Below are 15,452 nucleotides of genomic sequence, written 5' to 3' on the forward strand. Positions count from 1 at the left end.
AGACCGGGTCACGCAACTATACTTACAAGTTATCTCGCAAGTCCCCAATAGTGCACATGGCTTATGAGAGGCAATGGAGATTAAGTGCCTTGCCCAAGCACACAACGTCATGATCTGGCCAGGACTTGAACCTGCAAACCTTAGATTGCCAGTCTATTGCCTTAACCACTCGACCACAACACTCTCATCAGCACATGCTCCTGCACACTGAACCTTTGGCGTGACATTGATGATATGAGGATAGGCTGGCAGTGTGCATGTGTGTAGGAGCATGTACAGTGTGGAGCTGTATTTAAAAACTCACTACTACTCACTGTAAGCAACTGACCGGGCTTTTCATAGCAAAATTAATAAGCCAATATTCTACTTTTTTCATACGGTTCACTAAAGTAATGCAAACTTTACCACATAATATTACTCTCTAACGAGGGTTGCAATTAACAGTGAATAGGCCTTACAAGGTAACAAGACAACCTTTTTGCCCTAATTAATGTGTGCAAACTATAAAGAGCCACGGTTTCAGATCTTTTGATTATTATCAAGTTATGAGAATATTAAGGCTGTGTACACACAGACTTAAAAACACAATCTTTGCAATTAACAGTGAATGGGCCTTACAAGGTAATGGCAAGACAACTTTGCCCTAATTAATGTGTGAAAATTATATAAAGAGCTACAGTTTCAGATCTTTTTATTATTATCAAATTATGAGAATATTAAGGCTGTGTACACAAAAACTTCTATACACAATCCTTGCATTTTGAAAAGTGCAAAGAGCAATTTCTCAAACCAATAATTCTGGTAAATGCCTAATCAGTTACTCCCTAACGAAATCCTTGAAGAATAACAAAACTCTCACCCCTCTCTCATCCCCAATCTCTCACCCCCAAATCTCTCACAGAGTTGTTGACAATTGACAATTCATAATCATGGACGTTAAATATGAATGTAAGAGACTGACTTCGGTCAGCTTGCAGCTTTGATAAGCCAATGAGGCTTCTTCGCGAGTTCCTGCTTGCAGGAGGATCTAAAATACATAAACTCTCACCCCAGAAACGTCCTTCATTCTGACCACTTTCCGATTCGTAGGGAGCTTGACGCGGGTCTTCCTTGGGGGCTCTGTGGCCTGCGCAGAGGCGTAGGAGGAGAAAATATTTCCCTGGGGTTGATGGATGGGTGGTGAGGTCATAATGCCGTCCAAGGGACTATTAATTGGCGGTGAGGTCAACTGGTGAGGTAGTAGAGGAACGAAGTTGTCCAAGTTCGATGGCAGCGAATTTCTCTGAATCTGTAGCATGTTCTTTCTGTTTGCTCGTCGGATGACATTTCCCACCCGTCCTCCTGCCCCTCCGTCTTGTATGTTCTCCTGACCCTTTGCCCGCAGCGAAACTTTCATATTTTTGCAACGGCGCATGCTGAGAGCAAAGGAAAGAATCACCAGAAAGATGTTATAGGACAACAATCGAGGCCACATATGGAAGGCATTAAAGATCAAAGGCACCCATTTGACTTTGAAGTGTGACAGAACATTAGAAATAATATGTGCAGTCCAGGTTGTATTGTATAGCACATTTAAGTTTTGTGAAATGGCATTTTAAACAGCTGAGATTCGTCAAATTAAAGTGTGTGTGGACTGTATAGTCTAATTAACAGACCACACTTCAGATACATTAGTTCCTCAGATGTTACACAGATATCAATGGGAATATCCGTTATATCCGTTATAATACAGAAAGGTGTAGTCTTCTTACGCCAAGTAAGTTGGGTCGTGTTTAGACCCATACAACATCCTTAATCCAGTCGTTTCCATTTGGTTGCTGAATTCATTTGGTTGCTGAATTATGGCAAATTTACCAAACCTTCCAATTCAAATCTTTGAAGAAGATCCTGCTAGGATCGAAACATCAGGCCAACTTACTTTTACACATTCTCCTACACAGGCTCTCTAGTAGATAAGCAGTTTGCTAACAGTTTTATTTTAATTCAAAACTAAAAACGATCAACTTAACACCACATACATTTCTAAAAGGTTATACATAATTCCATCAAATTCTTGAATTTTCCACTCAGATTCTTTCTGACATTCAGTATGCAAAAGTAAAATTGTAAACTGAAGATTTTATTCAACTTTCTTCTTTTTAATAAATGATAAAATGATTAATGAATGATGACTAGCTACAATAATGAACTCTACTCTTGCGAGATAGCTTTAACCGATGAAAAAACAAAGCAGTTATAAAGAAGGTATTTAATCTCATTTTGATAAATTTTTCAATGAAATTTGATGCCCATTTCTCATAAAAATATTGGCAACTAGATGGATTAGTCTAATTTTGTTTCAAAGGATAACAAAATTGTAGAAAATATATAATTTTCCAATTTAACAGTGTTAAGCACTACAATGCAGAAGGTTTGGGCCATGCAATATGGAGCACAGAATCAAACATGTGAAGAACTTGCACAGGGGACCTTAATGTGATCAGTAACACTTCTTTTGAGTAACACTTGGTAAGATCGGAAAAATGTCAAAACAAACCCTAAAAGGCTACTTTTCTTCATGGGGGGGGGGGGGGTGGGGGTGGTTATTGCTGTTTAATTTCCCTTTCAGAGTAAAAGGTTTACAGATCTCTAGCCATATCACACCTAAGCATATTCTACATCTCCTAATAAAATGGTATCTCACTGATATTCCAAAGATGTGAAAACTTCAAAGAGAACACAGGTGATAAATGCATCCAGTGGTTGTGTACATCTTGTATGTAAACTGAAACCGAAACTAAAGTAACAGTGTCTTATTAACGGCAGGAAGGGAGGGAAGTGATAGGAATACGGACGGTAAGATTGCCGTTGGTGCCGTTGGTTAATTCCAGCCCAGATCAAAGTACTCACTTGCACGCCTGTTTCTTGGTGCCCGGTCCTCCGTACTTCTTCATGTCCCTGAAAAGACAAAATGAAAGCAATTTTGTCACAAATTGTGAAAGGGAAGTGAAATTTCAAGACCACAAAATGCTTTCCAGATTAGAAACAAACAAAGACGACGAACGAAACCGATTATGTCAGTAGAAAGGCATAACCTGATTGAGTGATTTCAAAGACCAATGCTTCCTCACCCCAGCACACCTCCATCATAACAATGTACTTCTATCCATCAGCATTCTGTTTCACCATTGACACAATTTTAAGTTCTTGTATGCAGAACACTGTTTGTCGTGGGGGGAGGGGGTGAGGCCAAGGGAGTGGAAATACTGTAATTTTTTTAGTGTTCAAAATTATGTATAGCCATTTTGGAGGTTCTGAATTTCCTCTATTATTAAGTACTATGGTTGCTGATTGCTGTGAAAACACAACTATACATCATCAGACTTGTATATTAATTGGACCTTTTTTGCTATGATAAATTATTCCCTGAGGAGGAGGGAGGCGGGAGGGAGGAGGTAGGGAGGAGGGAGGGAGGAGGTAGGAGGGAGGAGGAAGAGAGAGGAGGTAGGAGGGAGGAGAGTGGAGGGAGGAAGGGAGGAGGTAGGGAGGAGGTAGGAGGTAGGAGGGAGGAGAGTGGAGGGAGGAAGGGAGGAGGTAGGGAGGAGGTAGGAGGTAGGAGGGAGGAGAGTGGAGGGAGGAAGGGAGGAGGTAGGGAGGAGGCAGGAGGGAGGAGGGAGGAGGGAGGAGGGAGGAGGGATAGAAACTTGACTCAATTTTGAGGTCCTGTCAGACCAATGTAATTTTAGTTTTAGTTTTTTTATCCATTTCCTCTTTACTCTCCATTTCGTAGTAGTAGTAGCAGCTGTGTGTGTTCAACATTTCTTTCTTTCTGTTATTCGATGTTTTCTATTTATCAATAGTCAAATCAAAATCAAAATCAAATCAAATCAAACTTTTCATCTCAAACAAACTTACTTGCAGCTGTCACAAACTTGACAGTTTTCTGTGATCATACAACCCTCGCACACCCCACAGCGAACGGTCCTTTTCATCGACTTCCCGCTCTGGTTCTTGATTTTCGGTTCGAAATCTCCGCCTGGAAAATTCGGTTCCATCCAGTAATCCCCAGCGTACTTTTTCGACTGATGCCTGCCGGCTCGCATCGGTGACGTTAATCTCTTGCCTTGAAGATTAGAAACAAAAGCTCATCTTTTGAGTGGTGAAAACTGACAACGTTTTTGAAAATAACTTTTTGTTTAAAATGTCTCATTGAACAAAAAGAAGTATAGCAGATCAAATCTAGCATAAATGCAAACTTAAATAAAGGCATATCCATGACGTTGCTGGGAATAAAAGTGATTGTTATTAAAGTTAAGATGAACATTTATGATGAACATTTCCATATTTTTTTTCATTTTCATTTGGGGGAGGGGTGGGGGGGACAGTAAAATATGTTTATTTTACCTTACCTTTTTAAAATAATATAAAAAATATTTAACATTGCCAAAGTTTTCCCCCATTTACCCAATGCTAACTGCTCACCACTCAACTCTGTGATGTCATCTGGGCCATACTGAGCGGGGCTCTGTCGCAGTGCCACCGCTGCCCTCCGACAGACGTGCTTTATTCTTGGACCGCCTGCACCCCTGATGATTATTTGTTTCACTGCAATTTCTTTCTTCTGCATAGAAACAGAAAACAAAGTAAATAAACAATATGGGCACCAAATTAATCTTGCAGGTCACAGTGAAATTTTGCACACAGCAGGGATTGACTCAACGCATAAAAGAATGTTCACACCTACTATGAATACAAAATGGAAAATACAACATTATATTGGAAATAATAATAATAATCATAATACAATGGGTTTATGTAGTGTCAAACCATAAACAAGAAGTAGTTGCCCTAGGCGCTTAACAAAACTAGTCAATCTCAATCAAAGGAACAAGGAAAGAAATGAGTCTTTAGGTAACTCATAAACGTAGAAAGTTAAGATCAATATCTAACATGGTCTGGTAGCTGGTTCCACAGATAAGGAGCAGAGTAGTTCAAACATCAGGTCAATCCATGCCAAATCAACAGTGGCCTCCACGTTCAACTATCTCAGAATCGCCTGAAATTGATATGGTGTCTTGCCATATGTCTCAAAGGATGAAATTGGGCAAAAAAAAATGTGGAAAACTTTTGGTTGCTAGGATACGGCCCCGCCTAGCTACCAAATCCAGATTGCATTTTAAGAGCCCTAAATTTGTGTCAAGTCTGGAGGCATCTTTTGCATAAATGTAAAGTATTTTATGTCTGGTATTGCAGATATTGTGGAAGACATGTGACCAGTCTTCGAATTTAGCTAATTTTGAGGAAAATTTACGGTACGTAATTAACATGTGATAGGGGCCTTTTCTGGCCCTACTTTGAGTGTGCTCAATATTCACAAACAAAGGCATGTTTGAGTTTTAATCTGCATAGGATCCTTGTCCTTGTCGATGTGGAATCGACCCAAAAACCTGTTGATTTGGCATGGATTGACCTATATGCATATATGCTTTAAAGCATGGATTGGGAAGAGAATGGTAGGCCTTGGCAGAGGAATAAAGACAACAGGCAGGAGATATAGGGAGAGATTACCTGTGAGATATATACAGACTGTTCCAAATCATGAGCACAGAAAGTTAGCAGGAGAATTGAAATTTAAATTTGTCACTAATAGGAAGCCAGTCCTACATATTCATTGTTCATCTGTATTATTGAAATAGTCAATTACAAGGAGACCCCATATAAAATGTCCACAGAGAATGTATATTTCGTGTTTTTGGAAATCCATTATTCAGTGATATTCATTTATCTCTATTGCTTTACTGATGAAGAAAAAACCTCACTCTAAGGTTCCACTTCTCGGATTAATCGGGTTTGGCAAACCTCACAGACCCAAAAATGAAATTGAGAACTTATCTAAGTGAAATGAATAAGTTTCAAAATTGTGTATCTTAGCAACAGAACCAGTTATCAAAATGACAGTTGATCCGAATGTATATCGTTTTATTTGCAGCTGCATTACAGTGAGTATAAATCTTTGACTTTGTTAACTCTTTAAAAGTTTAAAATAGTTTTCTACAAACCCCTGGTTTCTTCTCCTCTTCTGGTGAGCGGTCTGCTCTTTGTGCTTCCGCCATCTGTTTGTAGACTGTAGGGGAAAAGGAAGATGACAAATTGACTTCAAGTTTCTGAACCCTGTAAAGTGATTTACTGTACCCCTCACCCCTCCTTGCTTAAACACCCACCCCTCCCAAACATCTGGCTGTGATCACAAATTCACAACCAGCAGCTCAATGAAGTGAAAAAAAATATACACATGGAATGAAGTACAGTCTATAGGCCTGAAAAATTAACAAAACCTTGGCTAACACTGAAAACAATATGAGCAACCAGATATCAGTGTTACAATGCCATAGACTGTATAGTTAAAATATAAGCGTAGGAGTTGGAAGTCTTAGCAATGATTTTGTTCAGGTACTAGTTCTGCGAAATGTTCAAAATTTCCATATTCTGGAATATATACCAATATTGTCACACCCATCTTGAAATATTGTCAAAACTGCCAATCCTTATTTAAAAGCAAATTTAAGGGGCAGCTAGTCCTGTTCCATGCAGTGTTACACTCTACTGCGATTCAGGCAGTATACATATTTTTAATCGTGTGCATTTTTAAATCTTAAATTTTTAATTTTTTTATTATCCGTTTTGCATTCTAACAAAAGTACAACAAATTCAAATAAAGTTACAAATTGTCTGGAAAGTACAAAATATCATCATGTTTCTTGATTTTGTGAAAGCCTTTTCGGCTGGTACCAACCTGCTTCTTGGACTCGTTTAGATTCTGATGGGCTCTGAAGCAGCCTTGACTTTTGACTACTTCCTGGGGTGACTCTCTGACGTTTGTTATCAGGTGTCCCTTTATGTTTGTCTCCACTCTCGAGATTCCCCTCGTCGGTGACCTTTGACCTTTCACTCACCGGCGTCGAAAGACATGCTGAGTCCTGCCTCTCGGGAGATGACAACTCCAGTTCTCCTTCATCCTCGGCGTCGAGGGTCTGCTGCAAGTTCTCAGGACTCTCCTGTCCAATCTCTAGCTTCACACTCTGGTCATCCTCATCAGAACTTCGCGACCCCTTCTTCCTCTTCTTCCCTTTCCTGCGATGTTTTCCGATCGCCGAAACTTTTGCCTTCCGAAGGATTTTGGAAGCGACTTGCTGATTATAGGCATCTTTCTTCCCAGCCCAGGAAGGCTTGCCTTTCCCAACCCCCATGGAGAACTTGTTCTCCAGTTCTGAGCCGCCGTACAGGGGCAGGCTGAAAGGGGGGACGGAATGCAAGGAGGCGGGTGACTTTGAATGGATTACTTTCAGTGAAACTTCGCTTTCCTCGTCCAAATTCAATTCCAACTTGGGAACTTTAATTTGAGGAGTCCTTTGATCTTTGGCAGCTTTGACCTTCTCTGGGGTACTCAAAGCTGATTTCTTTAATTTCAGATTTAGACCTTTTCGCTTCCTTATTCCCTTGAAACTTTTGACACCTTTACCTACTTTACTCACATCAACTTTAGCAGTGACAGTTTTCTTAAGCTGTTTCTTGGCTTTCATCTCCTGATCTGCTAACTTTCTGCCCTTTAATTTCTTCCCTTTGGAAAATTGTCCCTGTTCAGCCGATAGTAGTTTTTCACGTTTCCCCTTATTAGTACTGGCAGCAGGAACTGCTCTTTTCCTCTGTTTTAAAGGAATTAATTTGGTCTTCCTCGGTTCTTTAGCTTTCACTTCGAGAACTGTACCTTTCTTTTTGACTCTTTTACCTCCTTTGCTGACCTTTGGGGAAGCCTCCGAGTCAAAGAAGAGGGTTTTCTTGACGCCTAGAGTTCTATCCGGTGAGAAGATTTGTTCGTCGGACGACGAAACAAAATCAGAGCTGGCTGCCGATTCAGAGAGTAGAGAAGAATTAGACGGCTTGGAGTTCGCCGACCTGGCTAGAGTCGCAAAATCTAGTCTCTGAAATTTAGTAGGAGCCAAGTAGACGTCCTCCTCGATAAATCTCTTACTCGGTTTGATGACCCGCGACGATCTCGAGCTGACCTTCGGCATGATGAACTGCGCCTTCCGTCTCACTTTCTCCAGGGTCGAATGTCCGGGCGACGACGACGTTGGAGGAGAGACGGATTCGGGAGACAGGAAAGCATCTTTCACTGGAGATATTCCAGGAAGTTCTCCAAAGACCGGAGCCAGACCAAAGAGGTGGCTCTTGAACTTGTTTAGACCGCGAGAGTCGGTGACCATATTGGCCAACTTCGCCGACTGTTTGACGCTCCGCTTACCGTCGCGATGGAAGATTCGAGGGAAGGTATCTACTGGCTCTGTTGGCGATTCTGCCTGCAGCAATTTCAACTGCATTGCGCTTATCTTGTTCTCTTTAGCTTTGGCCAGCAACTGTTTGGCCCGCTTAGTTTCCACTCTCTTGGTTTTGGGAATCACCGTAACCGCGGGATACTTCCTCGGTCGGCCTCTGACCTTGGCGAGGGCCTCGTCTCCCTCTGCTGCCGACGGTGGTGGTGGTGGTTTACTGCCAGCATGGTTGTTATTGACCAGATCTTTGACACCCTTGTGTTTCTTATTAAATTTACGCTCCAAAAACCCGGGGAATTTTATCTTGAGTTTCTCGGTCTTTATCGGTGTTTTTCTTGGCAGCTTCACTGAGATTTGGTTTTGCTTCCATTTCTTTGCCTTGACCTCTTTTTTGAGTTTCACTGGGGTCTTTTTGATCATTTTAGCCGGCTTACCTCTCATGAAATTCCCCGGTAGCATCTCTCTGTAGGAGAAGGGTAACAGATGCCGGCCTACGATCGGTATCTGTTTAGCTTTCGTTACGCCCCCTGTCTTGGTCCTGTGCAAGTCTGCATGATACATTCTTTTAAAAGCAACCGCTGTTATATTCCTCATCTTACACTTGGGTCTTTTCTCACCGTCTGATTGCGATCCTGCTACGATTTTATTTACCGATGTCCGATCGAGCTTCAGCCTCTGACAGATTTCAGGGTAGAGCTGGCTTCCTATTTGATCAGCTGAGAAACCAATGAAATCATCATCCTAGGAAGATGAAAAAAAAAGAAAAGGTGCAAACATAAAGAAACAATGAAAATAAAGATGAAGGGTGAGGGGCAGCGGGGGGGGGGGAGGAGGGAGGGATATTAATCAGGGCTTGGGCAGACAGAACCTGGGGCAAAAGTTACAGATAATTGGTGATTTGACTGACTGACAATCACAAGGCCTGAAGTCATTAGAATAATAGAATTGCTTTATTTGCTTGAATCTCATGAATGTTAACACAGCCAGCACCGATGAAGAAAAGTGAAGAATGGACAAATTTGCATGCACTAGAAGGTAAAATAATTGTGATGGAGGATTTACAAATTTATTGTCAGTTAGAATCCAGTTAGACTTATGATTATCAATCAACTGTAATCTTTGCATACTGTACATCGTGCCAGTTCAAAATCTACACCAGACAAAGTGACAAAGAAGTCTGACATAATGAAAGAGAAATTTTTAACACAAATGTTGGGATATGTAAATATGTATGAATCTGGAGCAGTATCAGAAAATCTTAAGAGTAAAAAGCAGAGTCAGAATTTTTTTTAAAAATGAAGGGGGGCTACTTGTGAGTAAATAATGGCCCCTGTAAATGCCTCTGCAATAGCTATTGTTTGTTTGCGAGGGCCATTTTATAGTACTTACAGTAACATATTAAACAACATTGTAGCTGCAGACTGCGTTCATGAACTTATATTCACTTCTAAGAGAACAAAAATAACCCAATTGATCAACACTTTCAATTTCTATTTAAAAACATTTTGAGAACTTAAATTTCTCCATTTGTACAAGATCATACAGTGCACAATGTGCAACATTAACAGGTGAGTTACTTCCAGAATGGAGCAAGTTACTTGAATCTTGCACTGTGGGTAAATTTGTGAGAACAACTTTGATCCATACTGGCTAATGACTACATCAATGATATATACATACTGTAGCACATGGCTCCTGTGCTGATTGTGAAGCTACAATGCTTGTCTGAAATACGGCAAACGTTTCATTTTGTACTGCATACTGTACGTGTATGAATGTTGCTCAGGCTGCAACATATCGTGAACACAAACGTACATCTAGTAAACTCACTATTCCATATCTAATTTACAAAGTTCAACTTGCTTCAAGGCGGTATGTAGTGTGTACCGTGTACGCGGGAGGTGAAATGTACGCTGTTTCCCGAATATTTCTTTTCCGTATTTCAGTGTCATGGCATCCCTAATGTGGGCTTCACAGTGTAAAGCTGTGATGTAGGTCTTGTATTGATCCTTCAGTGCTATGTATATCATTGGGCTATACTGTATTATGACTCAGCCTATGCCAAAGACAGTGTTAGATTTGCGCCCAATGCCTGCAAGTGCACATGCCTAACAGTTTCACTATGACATGAAAAAGGCACTCCTTCACACAAATGTGAATTCCAGTTTACAGCAACCAGTAGTAAATGGATAGGCCTATAGACTAAGACTTTTATTACTCAGTTATCATAATAGGCCAGGTACAGTACCTAGATGTATACACTTGGTCACCTAAAATGATTTCCAAAAGTGAAAGAACTGCTTGCTCAAGTGCTGTTTCTAATCTGCCAAATTGACAACCTTTACAGTTGGAATCATACATATTAACCAGTAAATTACATTAAAGTTCAGTAAGAAGTCTATTGCAAATAAATAATGAAAAGGACAAATGAAAACAAAGAAACCATGAAGAATGTTCAGATGCAAAACTTTTAGTTCTCCCTACCTCACCACCAATTTCACCAGAAGCCCTGTCATTTATAATCAGGGGACTCGTTCAAGACATCACAATTTCTATGTTATTGATTCTAAGGGTGGTGTTAGCTCTACTTTCTACTTCTCGGCAATTCAGGATTGGAATGCTCTTCCAAATCATATCAAATCCTTCAAGCCTTCTCATTTTTTTAAAGCTAAGTTAAGGAAGCATCTCATGTAATTTAGGGGGTGGGGTGGTGGGGAGGGAGGGGCTTTTCAGTATTTTGTGTAATATGTATGTTTTTGAGTCTTATTTATAGGTTTCATTAGTATTTACTATTGAAAGTTCAATTTTTTGTCCATAGCCTAGGGCCCCATTGGAAATGAGCCGACGTTCTGGCAGCCTAATGGGTTTAGCTCCTGTTACTCGATCGTTTTGTTCTTTTCAATTCCGTCTTAATTGTCTAATAAGTCTTTGTAATTTTTTTGTATTTTGAACAATCAGAGTGCGAATAAAACAAACAAACAAACAAATGGCAATATTGCATTTCAGTCTCTCCTCAATCGAGCAAGGTACATTCGTAAACATGGGCCTGCATGTTCCCATGGACTTTATAAGTTTATGTTATAGACCTGCTACAAATGAGTGGTTTGGCTAGACCAACGCTCCGTACATAGCCGTTAACCCATACTGACTGAGGATTAAGTAACCTTGCTCTTGTAAACTATGGTCTGGGTCTTCGACTTGAGTGGCTAGCCAATGCATTGCAGACTAGATATATTGTATATTTTCTTCTACATGAATTTTAAATACTACAATGTCCAAGGGTAGTAGACTTTTGTTATTCAACAGTAATAAGAGAAGCCTATCTTTCTTTCACCATTAATTATATTCTTTACTTGGAAACTTAGGCTAGGCCAACTCAACGCTAATGCAATATCAAAATGTATAGGCTACCTCATCCGAGTCTCCGAACAGATCATAAAAACTCTTGAAATTTCTCTGGATTGTGGCAATTTGCTCGAAGAAAATATGGGTCTCATTTTTTGTATCTTCTGGAATGTAATGCACGAGAGACCTTCCGTATCTTTGTCCAGGTCTGCCTGGAAAACACAATCGCGCCATGATTGCTTTGCGTTTCATGTACATGTACTCATATTGTTAATAGCAATGATCACTGCTGTGCATATGCAGCATGTATAACACAATAGATATGTTTATATGTGCATGTACCGGTCTGTACGTTGCCGTACTCACAGTACTATATATGATTTACAGTATTACAAACCAGATTAGGAGTAACGTTATGCCCTTGCCATAACGCAAGGGCAGCTATATTTGGAATTAATAAATTATTTCTAAAGTCAAGTGACGTGTGTGAATACCATATAAGTTCAAACTTGGATGGTTTGCTTTTTTTGTGGGAATCAGCTTTGTTTTATAAGTGGTCGATTTATTTTGTCGTATTTTCGACGTCGGTGTTGCACTTTTTACCATGTAATAGTGCATAGCCCGGGAAGATTACGTCATTCAAATGCTGTCCTATGATTGGTTGAGGACTCTCAGCATTTCGCGCAAGTTTGGCGGGAGCCCTATAAAACACGAGCAATTCCTTCGGAACGGTATGATCTTAGAAAGGTGTAAAATGAAATTGCTTATTGGTAGGGAACATTTTTACGAGTCAAAACATTATTAGACTGAAATTCTGCAATTGAGAAAACATAAGGTGAGTATATGAACCTTCTTTGTGAGAACATGTTTGTTTTCAGATAGTTACATGTGTACTGACAAAAAAGTGGATTGAACCGGTAGACATATTTACGGCAACTGACTCGCTCGAAAAATAGTAGGGAATTCAATAAACATCGAAACCATGAAATCAGGCAAAATCAACTTATGATATGCTGTTACAGAGGCCAGTATTACGTTCGATGGGTAGATGAGCAGTTACGCTTCTGTATAGTTGCTGGGATACGAAACCATTCTGTGACGTCATTTTGCTTTGTGAAGGGACTTTCCCCAGTAACATGCAAGCCGTTGCAGATTAATATTTACACTGTCCAGGGTACTTTTTAAGAAAAGTCACCCAGGAAAGAACCTGTGCACGAAACCAAACTGCCGAACGACTGATCCGCTCTCAACCCTAGTCCCCTTGCATCGAGACTGTGAATGTGTGATTATCGTCGGGTGGGTATCACGGTTCCCCTAGAAAGGCCTTTTGGCTAAGATACTTTTTAAGGAAAAGTCGCTCAGGAAAGAACCTGGGCACCAAAACCAAACTATTCTACCGAACGACTGATCCGCTCTCAACCCTAGTCCCCTTGCATCGAGACTGTGAATGTGTGATTATCGTCGGGTGGGTATCACGGTTCCCCTAGAAAGGCCTTTTGGCTAAGATACTTTTTAAGGAAAAGTCGCTCAGGAAAGAACCTGGGCACCAAAACCAAACTACCGAACGACTGATCCGCTCTCAACCCCAGTCCCCTTGCATCGGGACTGTGACTGTGTGAGCATCGGCTAAGATCATGGCGAAGATACTTTCTTAAGGAAAAGTCGACCAGGAAAGAACCTGGGCACGAAACCAAACTACCGAACGACTGATCAGCTCTCAACCCCAGTCCCCTTGAATCGGGACTGTGACTGTGTGATCATCGTCGGGTGTGCATCACCATTCCCCTCGAAAGGTAACAGATACTACACATGATAATAGCCAAAAGGCCGAAAAGCGAAATACTGTGTGCGTAAGATCATGTAATATCTATTTACGCCACAAGGATTGTTCATGGTTTCGATTTTATTTAAACAATTATAATCATCTTGTGTGTACGTATAGGATATTACTGAACTTGAAAAGTGACCACTATTGCGTCTAATACGTTGGAAGTTTGAATAATCGGCTAATCAATCCGTTTCGTTATATCCGGAATGTTTAATGGTTTGTGTATTTATGTATCAGATCCGACGAAGTAACTTTACGTAATTAAGTACATTTTATTGCCACAATCCAGTTTCCTTTTTTAGCAATGTGAAACAACATGATTAAACGATCAAACCTAACGGATTGTTCCATTTATTTATTAGGGGTATTTTACAGCAACAAGTTGGTTGTTCTTTGACTAAATACATCGAACTACTTTTATTATTTAAAGGTTCCTTACTAGAATTATGTAAGGTATTCAATATTAATAAGTAATATAAAGTTGACGTTCTCAAAATAATTTGAGAACGACAAGTTGCTGTTAAATACCCTTAACAAATAAATGGAACAATCCAATCAAGGAAATACTCGACTAGTGATCCCATGAACGATTAGCCTAGAATATAGCGAAATGGCTGGGCTGTATAAGATGTCAATTTAACCGGCTCTCTACACTGAAATAGCTATCAGAAAATGTCTTTCGAAGACAGTGGCCTTCACCTGCATTGAGACTGAATCCACACTTAAATCGACAAGATATGATTCACTTACAACAATTAATTGAATACATATTATAAGTATAGCTAAATGCTTAGCATGCTTCTAAGTATTGATGTCGATTGTGCTGTACATATTTAATAGAACTTAGCTCATATATTTTGCTTCATATCGTATTTAGATCTCTTTGGCTAACTAGGATCATGTGTAGTATCAACTCCCTTTCTAAGGAACTCACCGTGATACACATATACATTAGACTCAATATCGTCACCATCACACGGTTACAGTCGCGATACAACTTAAAGGGGGTTGGCCGTTGAGAGTGGATCGTTTTCTTTTCCGGCATGCCCAGACAGCTTATAATATCCTGGGTGACCTTTTGGTATCAACTTAATATTTGTTGTATATCGCTCTTTGAGTGACGCCAAGGTGGACTATTTTTGTAACAACGGTCGGCTAAAAAAAGGCAAACTTTCATGCATAAAGAAAACTGAAATTAATGACACATATAATTGGTATCGTCCTCTAGGTTGAATGGCTGGACACCCCGCAATGACGTTTATATTGGCCGGTTAAGCATTGTAATCAGTTCTAAGTGTTTGTGTCTTCAGTTTTTTATCTCTCCTATAGGATCCTTGATGGGGACTTGAGTGTCCCTCCTGATGCCTTTCTTTGTTCTTCTATTAAAGTAACATTAGGCTATGGACGCTGATTGTATGTCCAGAGGTTCGAAACCGGTAAGGAAGGTCGTAATTCCCTGTAGGCGTTTGTCACCTGTATCGAACAATACTAGTTCTCTTTTGGTGATATATATGCCTTATATAGAGTTCAAACTTGATGCTAACCAACTCGAAATCATTTGTGATTCCTTAAGCCGGATTATATCTGTAAATAAACATAGGCGTATGAGCCCAAATTGATTGGGGGGGGGGGGCTGTAACGTCTTGCGCCCGAAAAATATAAAACATTTCGCGGGCGGAGTGCGCGTTCAATACCTTAATGTGCATATCATATAGACATGCATCGGTTTTTACAACGCATGCTAATTACATACAAACCTTTGGACTGTTATTACCCTTCCATATTGGTTATAATTTTTGGGAGGTCGTTACAATAATAATGATCATAATGATATTAGTTTAACCATTGAAAAACACATTGCAATTTATTTTTCTTTCAGTAGGTGCCCGAAAAATTCTCAGCATATTGAATTTTCACAAAAATATTGGTTAGGTGTGTGGGGGGGGGGCTGCAGCCACCCCGCCTCCTAC

At 40.1% G+C, this 15,452-nt stretch overlaps 1 protein-coding gene across 1 annotated transcript in view; it reads right to left on the reverse strand.

Annotated features, from left to right (window-relative positions):
- LOC139976720 (histone-lysine N-methyltransferase 2A-like) overlaps positions 1 to 11,950 on the reverse strand; it is a 40,424-nt gene extending 28,474 nt beyond the window's left edge. The window contains exons 1-7 of the mRNA XM_071985383.1: positions 11,721 to 11,950; positions 6,773 to 9,050; positions 6,039 to 6,103; positions 4,462 to 4,600; positions 3,895 to 4,102; positions 2,890 to 2,937; positions 1,049 to 1,415 (exon numbers count right to left, since the gene is read on the reverse strand). Of these exons, the coding sequence (XP_071841484.1) occupies positions 1,049 to 1,415; positions 2,890 to 2,937; positions 3,895 to 4,102; positions 4,462 to 4,600; positions 6,039 to 6,103; positions 6,773 to 9,050; positions 11,721 to 11,912 (3,297 nt within the window). The 5' untranslated portion in view covers positions 11,913 to 11,950. The remainder of the gene's footprint in view (positions 1 to 1,048; positions 1,416 to 2,889; positions 2,938 to 3,894; positions 4,103 to 4,461; positions 4,601 to 6,038; positions 6,104 to 6,772; positions 9,051 to 11,720) is intronic.
- Between the last annotated feature and the right edge of the window lie 3,502 nt (positions 11,951 to 15,452).

The sequence above is a fragment of the Apostichopus japonicus genome, chromosome 12 (assembly GCF_037975245.1).
Source record: "Apostichopus japonicus isolate 1M-3 chromosome 12, ASM3797524v1, whole genome shotgun sequence".
NCBI classification, from domain to species: Eukaryota; Metazoa; Echinodermata; class Holothuroidea; order Aspidochirotida; family Stichopodidae; genus Apostichopus; species Apostichopus japonicus.